Raw genomic sequence first — 12,421 nt, forward strand, 5'->3', positions numbered from 1 at the left:
AATAGAAGGTTTCTCTTTTAGTGATATATTCTGCTAAAAACTGTAAGACTGTATACAGAGCAGCACTGTACACTTGGCTTTGGACAAAGAATTACGTTATTCTTCAAATAAAGAGAGAACTGGGTGAAGGAATGGTGAAATACTTTCCAGACTTAGTGTCAGGAACAGAAGTGGAAAAAAAGGAAATCGAGACATTTATAAAAGAGTGATTAAAAAATAATCTAACTCTAATTTCATCTGGGCAAGTAGTTCAACAGTATCGTATACAACCATTCTCCTATTGCTTGTCAAATTTCCATTAATTTAGTTTCTGTTCTCACATATGAAATACACCAGCTTAAAAGGAAGGAGAAAGTAGTTTTGGAACTTTCTTTTTGGGAGCCTCTTCACACAGTTCAAATAAAAGGGCCCAGTTACCCATTTAATTACCTCTTACCTTCAACTTTGGTTTTAGATACAACATAAGCTGCCCCCAGGTAAAGCATCTGAGAATCAGTAGCACTGATCTGTTTCAAGCATGCCAGAGAAAAGCCAGTAATTCAATTCAATAGGCTAAACAATCTGAACATGAATTTGTTGGATTTTTAAGATGATTGAGTTACTGACCCTTCTTGATTAGTGTCCAGTTGCTGCCTGCAGCAAAAACCTAATGTAGAGGAGAGCAATTTTCTTCTTAAGTATCTGTGTGGCTTTTTGTCCACAGGAATTTAGATCCACCTCTGGTAGTGTGAAATGTAAGCCTTGGTTACCTCCAAATCTCCTGTTAAATGAAATGCTAAACAGAATCCTGAGACATTTTTATGCCCTTACTATTGAAAAAAAAAAAAAAAAAAGCTACCAGTGATAGCTTTGATTGGGGTTTAATGATCTCCAGTTAGTTCATGTAATTTCTACCGAGGGGCAAAAAGGCCACAGAAAATGAATTGCTAGAGGGATTCCTCAAAGAGTACATTGGAACAGAACTGGGCTGTATTGGCAGGATAGCTTTTTCCTGCTTTATACAGCTTGTTGCTTGGGAAAAAGTAAGACTGGCTGCAGTCTTTTACAGCAGTTTGTGTTGGCCAAGTCTTCTCTCAACACTGCTATATGCCAGCCCTGCTTTGTGAGAGACAAGCACTTAAGTTGGAGGGGCAGTACTTAGCCCAAGATAAGAACTAAATATTACCAAATGAGGCATGGTATAAAACACAATTCAAATCGTAAGAAGCTGCAGACACACTCTACAACTAAGCAGCAACTAAGAAAAATACTGGAGAAATTTAATTTGGTACCAAATTTTTAAAGGCTAATGAATAAACTTGAGATGGGCCTAATAAAAATAGCTCAAGACCTCACCAGCTTTGGAGCTGGCTTTGTGGCTTTCCCTCTGCTCTTCTCAAGGTAACCAGAGTAACACTCCAACAATTTTCCCTTTATTTTACCTCATATTTCACTGTAGGGAGAAAAAAACATTTTATAAACTTCATAAAAACTGCAAGTTATAATTTGTAACAGAGCACATCACTGGAAATACTCCAAATGTAGTTTCTCTATGCAATATAATGTGTGCTGTCTTTTGGTGTTGGCTCCTTATGAAGTTATCTGAAGAAATTAACAGATAAAAAACCTAATTAAAAAAGTCTGTCAGCATCTTGCATATATAAAAGCACTGTTTGTAACATCATTTCAACCACATAACCAGGATATCTCTGGCTTCTTCTTCTGCTCTGTTTCTACATCCCAGAAATAATTTGTGTAACTAAAAATAGAAACTTGGACTAGAAATTATGCAAGACAACTAGTGCTGCAGTTCTTGTAAGCAAACAAACAGAAAGGGCAGCTGTGGCTGAGAGGATCTCTTAATCCAAAAGCCTTTCTGTTTACCAATACCCACAAATTTGTTTGCTGGGAACACCACAGTTGGCTTCTGTTTGCCTGCGTCTGGCAAGGCTAGCTTTAAGGACACAAAACTGGAGAGGAACTGAAAGTGGCACAGAATACCTAAGAGGATCATTAGAGCCATCTGCAGTTCACAGGTATTCAATATGCTTATGTTTCAACACCTACAAACTTCTCTGTCTGAGAACATTGTGATTTTCTGCTTTCAAAGCCACAGAGTGTTGCTCAAACTTCCAGGAATCTGTGTGCCATGGCATGGGGATGACACACAGTGTCAGTACTGGGACCCTGCCTAACCCATGCTGCTCAGCTGGAACAAAATCACAGCTTCAGACCAGGTTCTGCAACCCCCTGCCTCAAAGCAGAATGTACAGATGGGGGCAGAAATCAGGCAAGTTACTCAGAAATAGAAACATTAAGAAGGTGTTTGGTATTCGAAAACCAAATTTCAGAGTTTACAATATATCAGGTTTTAAAAACTTCAGAAGTGTAGAAGAACTTGTTCCCCCAATGACAAGCAAGCAGCTGTCTGGCCCGAGGGGAGTTCCTGGGAGGGCTGGCAGTGGACCAGGCATTCAGTCTGCACACCAGCACCAGCCTGAGCAAACTCCATGGAATCAGACAGATCTGCTTTCTTAAGGGAAACTCCCAGGAATGCATCCATCTCACTGGAACAACACAAGCCTGCTATTCTATATATCTGGTAATACTCTTATTTAAATACTGCTTGAAAAACAATTTCCTGCCTTTAAAACTGTCTCAAAACATATATACACCCAGACAGTTAAACAACTTTCAAATGGTATGTAACAGGAAAATTTACCCATGAATCTGATGTATCCTTGCTTTTACAGAACAGAATTGTTTGCTTAGTCGTATGTTACTGGTGAATTCTGTAATGATTTCTGTTTAAGTGTCATTTAAAAGACATACAATTCAAGCACACTTGAAATAAACGTTTCACTCATGGTACAAAATCAAACTGTGAAAGGAACTAGTTTTTTATCTTTGTACCCTTGAAATATGTCTGGAACAGACATAATTTACTTTCCTGTATCTACATGATTTTCCATCACACTTCAGGCCTCTCCATGGAGGATCTAAGAACACAAGCTGGGAAGTCAGTTGGTTCCAGTTAGGGATGAAAGGAAAGAATGCTTGAAGAAAGTCTTTTTGACTAGAAATACTTTGATATTTAATTCTCCACTTTCATGGAGCACGATCCCTCTTCAGTTCCTATCATGGTGGAAGGAGGAGTGATGGGAAGGCTCTCCACTCTGAAAACCAAATGATTTTCTGGGTTTCCACACCTACCCTGTGCTTTCCTTAAAAACTGTTTCTCTATTTTAGTGTTCCACTTGCATACCATGTCTTTCTCTGTGGTGGGTCAGTCTCCAATTACCAGCAAAACAACCTTTAAAAAAAAACATCTATAGCAAGACATTTTTTACACAAAATATAGCCAAAACATCCAATGAGATCATTAGCAGCACTGTGCATGTCCTCTTCACATTCCAATTGAAAATTTATATTATTATTTCCAATTAAAGAGAAAAAGGGTATTTTCCTCCTGATATTAGTAAGTTCTCACATAAATGCAGTTCTTTATATTCATTCCCTATTATCTGTCTTATGTCTGGTTTATATACAGTAAAGGTACATTTCTTGGGTACAAGTTTTAATGTAAAACCTTAAAGATTCATTTACTAGTTATAATTGTGTTTATCTGTATTTATAGCCTTCCATATCTTTAATCAAGCTCTGCTTTTCATTTATCTTTTCCCTTAAAGCATACAGCTATCTCAAAGGGCTAATACCAACTTTTTTTTTTTTCTGTAGAAAGAAGATGAACCACTAACACTGTCTCCCTCGAACTCCTCCCTTTTATTATCATTCACAGAAATACTTCATCCCCTTTGGAACCTCTACCTTTCGGTAAACAGGTTGGTCATCAGGCTCAGAACTTCATGGAAGAGAAATAATAATTAAAACCAAAACTCACATAAGGCAGGAAGAATTATTAAAACCATCTGAAGAAAAAAAAGGGAGTTTAAAGCTTTTCTGTATCCTTCATTTTCTGGTTTATTGTAAGGACTGCTCTTACTGTATGGAAACTATCTATGGGTTCTGCAGAAGCTCACAGATCCAAGTCCACAACAAGCCTTTTACATGCCATTTACAGAATGCAGCACACACAGAGGACAAAAAAACCCTACTCATTTTAGCACTGTGCTCTCACCCAGATACAAGCAACAGCCCAAGGAAAAGCCAAACAGGACTAATAAGATGAGCAACCTATGCACTATTTTTTTTAAACACAGTTTATTAAAATACTAATCTATTTTACTATGTTTGTTTACTTTCCCCACATATAAAAAAAACATAGAATAATTTGCATCTGAAAGGACTACACTCAGAGAGGAACTAACCAACATAACATCAGGTTGCTCAGGAACTGCGCAGTGAGTTCTGAGCATCTCCAGGGCTGGAGATTCCACAACCTCCGTGGGCAGCCTGTCAGCTGCAAAGAATGAAATGACAAGGAACCCAAACAGAAAGTCAGTTTGGCATTCTGAGATACACATATTTCTGCAATATTTGGATTTCTACAAAACAACTCACGTTCCCTTCATGTTTTCTCTTCTCAAATAATTTTCATGTCAGGTGGCTGTTTTCTTCAATACATCTCGAATTATCAGTCTTGTACAACAATACTTTAACCTAACTTCTCTTTGGTATGCTGAACAAAGCTGTCCCTTTTTTGACTTATTTTTAAAAGAATATTTGTGTTAGCTACATGCCTCTAAAAAGAAGAATTTGTAAATATATTTTTGTTCCTTCTCCAGTCTTTCACAGGAATATTGTAATAATGCAAACACTACTTCCTCCATGGGTTCACACACTGAAAAATCTCAGAACACAGAGCCTATTACCTCTGCATATTCACACACCCTTTCTTTTAATGTGTTTGGGGCAAAGCTGTGTATTCTCAGACACTCCACCTGGCATTTTAATGAGAACAGTAACCACTATGGTTCATTTAAAGTCCCCCTTTACCGACTTCTGTATTTTACTTATCACATCAGAAAGTTATTTTACCCAATTTGCTCAATTCTTTATCTTTTATTTCCCAACTAAGCTCTTCCCCCCACAGAAATCTGAATGCCAGAGAAATCAAAATACACTTTTTCCTTCAGACAAGAAAAACATTATTATTTTTCCTGTTACTTCATATTGAAAACTCTTCCCAAGATCAAACTGCTAAAAATGTGAGCTGAAGGTTAAATTAAAACTTATCTGACACCAGCAATAGTCTGGTTGCAGGCCAGGACAAGAAGCCAAAATTACAACAGCCATGAGCCCTGCAGTTAGTGGAGAGATGGTAGATAACCATCTTCATTCTTATCCCTCTGCTAGATCTTACCACTTCCTGAGAGCAGAAAAAAGGTAGGACAAAAGTCCAACACAACAAGCGTTAGGTATGTCTCCAGGCCTATAACTGTAGCCATAGGTGGAGTAGTTGGGTGAAGGGAAACTTCTGCCCCAGTCTCTACACTCAGAGCATTAAAATTCTCCCAAACTTCCATTTATTTTTCCCTACTCCACCCAGACCCCACTAGCTCCACTTCTCTCTAGCATTCTCTCACTCATTTTAGACCCAGTAAGTACTCTGTTCCTCTCAGGCCCACCTATTCCCTGTTTTTTCTCACCATAATACCCACTTGAGCTCCCCAGCCCTTCCACAGGAGGAACACTGATCCTCTGAGTTGAGAGACTCCAAATCTACTACAAGATTTCTAAGGCAGCAGTACTCCCCAACCCCCATAATTGGCACAGAATAAAAAGATTGTATACAGAGAGCCATTACCAGCAATCAATCCATATGAGACTATAGAGATGAGAAATATAAAAAAAAGGGGATGCTTATTTTCTCTGTGCTTTGAATTCCTCCAGAAGGAATGGTTCCAAGAAATTATGGGAGGGGAATTCTAACAGCAGTAGTGTTCTTACCTGCAGATTTTCCCCAAGGTTAATATGCTGACATGAAGATATTACAAAACTTAGTTTGACAGCAATGACTAAATTAGATGGCATTAAGTTTATTTGTCCTCTGCCACACACACCTGTAAGTCAACAGAATTAGAGTGGCCCAGTGCTAAGGAGATGAACTCAACCAAGACTACAGTAGTATGCAGGGACAAAGAAATGCATTTCAAAAGTTCTGGCAGCACAGCACTATTTCCTTTGACAATACAGATACTCCAAATTAGTTAGCTAAAACTAAGTGCCAGCTCCTCATTCAATGCTAAATTATTGTGGAGAACCTTTATCAGTTTTAATACTAAACACAGTATAGAAGAGTACAGTATACCATACAACAGGACAGGCTTATCAACTTTAATATACTGCAGAATTTTGGTCAATGGTGCAGAATCTAAACTTCTTCAGGGTTAATCCACTGAAATCTCACAGAAACCACGAAGTCTCAGGAATTTCAACTCCATTCAGTAGTGAGGATAAAAGCAAATATAGCAATTTTTATCACTTATATAGTTTAGAAGAAGTCAAAACCAAACTCCCTGTTTCAGCTCAGAAGAGGGCTTAAAGTATTTGCTGGATTCTGTTCCTTTTAACAGAGACTGTAACACAGAGGTGCCTCCATTACACGGATGCACAGACCTATTTTAGTATCATCTAAGATGAGGAGCCTAAGTACAAGTGATTTTTAATAAGCTTTTGAAAGTTTACAGACGTGGGTGGCATTTCCTTTGGCTATGGCTAACAGTTACACACTATGGAGCACATACAACTCAAACCAGGTAATGAAGCTTTTCATTCTATTCATTTCACTCTATTCATTTTGATGAAGCAGAGAGTTGAAAACATGATTTTAAGTAAAGCTTTACTTATTAAAACAAAGACCAGAAACAGAAAATTTTAGCAACTATTGTTGTTTTAATGACCTTCTCTCAAAGAAAAATGACATAAAGAGAAAGATGACTACCTTTTTCTTACTAATAATGTGAGAGTCTATATAATACATATGCAGTCAATGTGTCCTCTTAAAAACATCTAAGATACTTACGGAGTCCAAACCTTCGGAAAGGCAGCAATTTCTTCTGGTGTATATTCATCTAACCTCTTGGGGACTGCACGTGGCTGAGGAATCTCTTGTAGAAGGTTCTTCTCTATATCTTCTGGAATAACCTGAGACAGGTGAGAATAGTCTTAACCATCTGATTGTTTAACAAACAACACCTGTGCCCACAAAGCCAGACCAAAATTTGTCAACAGTACTGTGTTCTTCATGCTAAGTGTTTCAACCAAATACACCAATCTCACATGTCTTGAATCTCACAGTTCTGTGAATAATATGGAAAAAACCCAACTACATATAGATATATAGAAAAAAAGCAGCTTTTTTTTTTTAAATTTACCTTTTCATGACATGAGAGCCATTGCTAACACTCCCTCTCCACCTCCATATAATACAGGGATGAAAATGTAACTGCATGACTACTCACATCTTCAGGGAACAGGTGTAGCCTCTGCATCAGAGTTCTTCTCTGAAGGTTTTTTGGAAGCATTCTATAAACAGCCAGTTTAACAATCTGAGGAAAGGTAACATAGTAACAAATAATCAGACAGGTTACAGATAACATGAAATAGGCTAGCTGTGTTTCCCTCTACCCACTCCATTAATCACTGAACCTCTTTTCAGTTATCTTCTTTCAGGCTGAAGAATTCTGGCACCACATTCAGAAGGCACTCTAAACATCAGTTTTAAAAAAAATAAATACTCCTTGTCATATAAACACTCATTTTAAGAGCCATGTAGAACACTTCAGCTTAGAAAGTTAAGAGCTATATTTAGCATTGTGGATGACTACATATGATCCTTCAACTTCAAAGAATTGAAAAACTTGTGGTAACTCTGTATTGTATTGCACATTTACATACATATATTGTTTAGGAAAAAAATAAAATATACTCTAACAAATTTCCAAGTGTTCCCACCAACTAGTTTAACATTGTAATTTGCCGCATTTAAAATAGTTTTATAATTAATGCTTTGTACCTTAAGCAAAGCTAACATACCAAAACACGGCTTCATGAACTTACTATGTATATTTCCTTGCTATTAGTTCCAGATGAACAATCTTACTTCTAAACATCAGGAATGAATAGAATTTGTACATCTACTCTAGATGATGCTTATTGAAAAGTAAACAAATTTCAACAGGATTTTCTCTTGGACTCTAGCAAAGATGCCTTTTATTTAAATACAAAACACATTGTTATGGACTTCATCCAGAAGGGGAACATTTGTAAATGTACAACAACGCACACAACTGCAGGAGACAAAAAAAGGTTTCATAAAGGACAGCAAAGCATTTTGGGCTAGACCTATGTGCAATTTTATAAGTAAAATGTTTGCTCCAGGACACCCAGATATAAACTAACTCCAAATCAGAAACTACCCAGGCATGCTAAGAGCAACATTAAGCTCAAGCCAATAAACCACACTGAAAGGCAGGGCACTAAGCACAAACAAATCTCCCAGACACCTGGATATTTTCCAAAGTCTATTGAGCAACGTGGCTTCTTTTTATAAAATTAACTAAGGGAATTCAATTGAAATTTTAGAGACAATCACTGAGTTCCCAGGTGGAACCATGTTAAGGTAAGATTTTCAGGTGTTATGCATCCAGTACCACAAATCTGTGGACAAATACAATAAATCAAGATGACAGGAGAAATATATCAGGCCATGCAGATTAATACACGGTTTTGATACTTTCTCTAATAAAAATTAATAGGTATGTATTAAAAACCAAAGATGAAAGCTAAAGCTTTTTAGGGATAAAAACTATTCATGCTTGTAGAGCAAACTGTAATTTATTTAGGTCAGTATACTATGTGCCTAGACAAGGGCAAGACAAGAACAGAAAATGAACCTTCACTGGTTTGCTTCACTGAATACTAAAAATCAAGCGAGATACCATAACAATAAAAAAAAATATATGGATATTAACAGCAGCTCATGTGAACAGCCCTTTTATCATTAACAATTTTAATAGCATATGCTTATTTTTCTTTCTATCCAGTGTTTTTCCTTATAGCCAATGAAAGATCAAAATGCATCAGATCTAAACCAACAAATCCTGAGACTTCACAATACATTGCCTGAGGGGATTTTTTTCTCATCTAAAAATTACTTTTAACTTCAGACTGTGTTAGAAACAGTGTTGATTTCTTAGACTAATAAATTGCACAAACACACAGTCCAACGTATGACCTCTGACCTACAGATACACAGAGCTAGTTATTTAAATATTTCAGCCCAATGAAAAGAGACTTTAAAATACTTTAATGAACATTATGTTAAATACTTGACTTCTTCAAGCAACCAATGTTCACGTTTGACTTTTTGATCTTCCTCTGTCGCATGTGTGTTGGGGTTTTAGGAGCTCTCCTGGTTTCTTTCTTCTGTTAAAGGAATTTTGCCCATCCAGGTTGCCGGGGGAGCAAATGGCTGAGTACTTCAGAAAAACAAAAGAGCTAGCTACAGGGTGGGGCGCATCTGGCTACTCTTTTGTTTTCACCTGAGTGTGTGGGGGCAGTCAGTCTCGGCGTCCGGAGAGAGGGAAGCTGCTTTTCTCCGGCCGCTTTTCTTTCTGCTGGAGAAACACCGGGATCCCAAGCCCGCCTTCCCTGCCCCGCTGGAGGCCGGGCCGTGGCCGCCCTGCCCCGCTGCTGCTTCGAGCCTTCACTGCGTTGTAGCCGTGCTCACCCTGCCTGCCCAGACCTCCGGGGGGTTCCCCTTTTGGATACATCTCATCTGTCCTCCGGGATTTGTGCTCGTCCCTGCCGTTCCAGCCTGCCGTTCCAGCCTGCCATTCCAGCCTGCTGTTCCCAAGGGTCCGGCCGGACACCGGGATCGGCTGCCCAGGGGTTTGTGAAGCCTTTGTCCCATCCCTTCCCGGGATCCCAGGGCACCAGTGCCGCGTGCTCCCCGAGCTCGCTCCGGAGCGCCCCCTGCAGCCGCGGGGGAACCATCGCACCTGCCCTGCTCACCGGGAGCCGCCAGCGCCCCTGCCGGCTGCGAGCGGAACTGCACCCGAGGGGAAAGGGCCCGACAGCCGAGAAGGCTGGGACTGGGTTTGTGATTGTTTGCTGTTACTGCCATAGTTATTGTTGCTTGTTTGACTGGTTATACACATATAGATATATAATAGTAAAGAACTGTTATTCCTATTTCCCACATCTTTGCCTAAAAGCCCCCTTGATTTCAAAATTATAATATCTCAGAGGGAAGAGGGTTGCATCTGCCATTCCAAGGGAGGCTTCTGCCATCCTTAGCAGACACCTGTCTTTCAAACCAAGACAATGTGGCAGACACATCTGCTGAAACAAACCAGGGAGGTAGAGCAGCTGGTCTATTTTGGTTGTAGATACTTCTGATTGGTGAATGTGTTCTGAATCTTATCTACATTACAAAAAGAACAATTCAGTAGCAAAAATGTGCCTATTAAAACAAATCACTCTGTGAAGAATGACTGATTTATATACTCAGGTTTTAACAATGAAGAAACACTTTCAATGTTGTGTACAGTCACTGCAGTACTGACAAATTCATGTTCCAACAAACTCATGAAAACAGGACTTCAAGAATGATAATGGATAATGAATGTTCATGGATAATTGTATATTCAATAACAGGTTCTGCAGGTAAGTATCCAAAGGGCAATAAGCATAATCCAAGGCATGCTGTGATACATCTATTCTCCATGCTGCTTAAGAACTCATTTGCCTTTCCATGCCCCCTCACACATGCAAGAAGCTCATAACTGCAAGATCTGGAAGAGAAAATTCAGTTCACATGAAGTACAAACCATTTTTTACTAGCAGGCAAACCACAGAATGGTTTGGTTGGAAGGGACCTTTTAAGGTCATCCCATCCAATCCCCTGCAATGAGCAGGGAAAACTTCCTCTAGACCAGGCTGGTCAAAGCCTCCTCCAGTCTGGTCTTGAACACTTCCAGGGATGGCACATCCACATCTTCTCTGGGATGTCTGTTTCAGTCTCATCACCCTCACATAAAAAATTTCTTTTTTATTTACAATCCAAATCTCTTTCAGTTTAAAAGTATCACGCCTTGTCCTGTCACTACAGGCCTTGGTAACAGGTCTGTCTCCATCTTTTTTGTAAGCCGCCTTTATACACTTGAAAGGCCACAGTAAGCTCTCCCCAGTCATTCCTTCTCTAGGTTGAACAACTTCAACTTTTTCAATCTTTCCTCATAGGAGGGGTGTGCCATCCCTCTGATCATTTTTGTGGTTCTCCTCTGGACCTGCTCCAACAGGTCCATGCCTTTCCTGTGCTGGGGGCCCCAGAGCTGGACACAGTATTCCAGGTGGAGCCTCACCAGAGCAGAGCAGAGGGATAGAATTGCCTTGCCCACCTTGCTGGCCATGCTGGTTTGAATGCAGCCCAGGATTCTGATTTACTACAAGGTCATTAGTCCAACTACAGAACAGAAGGCTAAACAGGGAGCCAGGACACAAAAGGCAGGGCTGGAAAAATTCCTTCATTGTAACTTCTGCCTCAAAGACTCTTCTACAAGCCAAAACAAATCCAAACCCAGCTACTGGAAAGACCAAGTTTACATCCAACTTCTTGCCCAAACTTCTGCCTACAGCCAGAACTTCCTTTTCACTGCTGTGATGACAAATCAAAGAAGTGCATAAAGCACAGGCTTAAGTGAAGTTGTACAGACTGGTTTTGCACCTTGAGTACAGCTGTGTAACAGAAAAGGCAGATCCAACCAGCAATACTTGCAGGGTGTTAAGTAATGGTGTTGGAACCCTCGGCTCTTCTGTTATCTGAACTTGATCAAGTTTTACAAAAAATAGATCAACCCTAAATAAGAAAAGTATGGAACTGCAAATCTGCTACTAAACTCATTCTAAACCCAAACACAGATGCAATGCTCCCTGAAAACACACATCAGAACATGTTTCTTTCTGGAATTAACAATAAAAACTCTTTTTATATGCTTGCAATACACTTCTAATAAAAGAAACCTTATTGCTTTCTATGTGATTATGCTTATTTTGAGCTATTAAGATAGTGGGAGTTTAATTTTACATGAAAGTTAAAAAACCTAGTGATTTCTGTGAGATTTCAGACTGGTAAAGTGGTCCACCCATCCACAGGTCTCACTGCAACCTTGATGTCAGTTTAAAATTGACTAGCACAGCTTAACAGTTTATTCAGCTATTCACAGACTCCCACTGCCTCCTCCCCAAGTCCTTTATATTTAGTACCAGCAATGTGTTAAATTCCATATCCTCTTAAATACTTACCCCTAAAGACTATGATGGTTTCTCCATCAGGTAAAGACAGCCACCATCAGATGTATACAGCCAACCCAGCATTAGTATTTGGGGATTTTTATACTACTGGCATGCTGTTTGCCCTGATTTTTTTTTGAATTGCAAAATTCCTATTGGCTCTAATTGCAACTGTCATCTTGAA

General features: G+C 39.2%; 1 protein-coding gene across 2 annotated transcripts in view; it reads right to left on the minus strand.

Moving 5' to 3' along the window:
- Positions 1-12,421, minus strand: part of MRPL13 (mitochondrial ribosomal protein L13) — a 34,060-nt gene that overhangs the window by 9,876 nt on the left and 11,763 nt on the right. Inside the window, exons 5-6 of one of the 2 annotated variants that reach the window (XM_039549924.1) lie at positions 7,404-7,490; positions 6,965-7,086 (exon numbers count right to left, since the gene is read on the minus strand). In XM_039549924.1, the coding sequence (XP_039405858.1) occupies positions 6,965-7,086; positions 7,404-7,490 (209 nt within the window). Of the gene's footprint in view, positions 1-6,960; positions 7,087-7,403; positions 7,491-12,421 lie in introns of those variants that run through there. The other variant, XM_039549925.1, reaches the window with a different exon arrangement.

Source organism: Corvus cornix, chromosome 2 (genome assembly GCF_000738735.6).
Source record: "Corvus cornix cornix isolate S_Up_H32 chromosome 2, ASM73873v5, whole genome shotgun sequence".
Taxonomy (NCBI): Eukaryota; Metazoa; Chordata; class Aves; order Passeriformes; family Corvidae; genus Corvus; species Corvus cornix.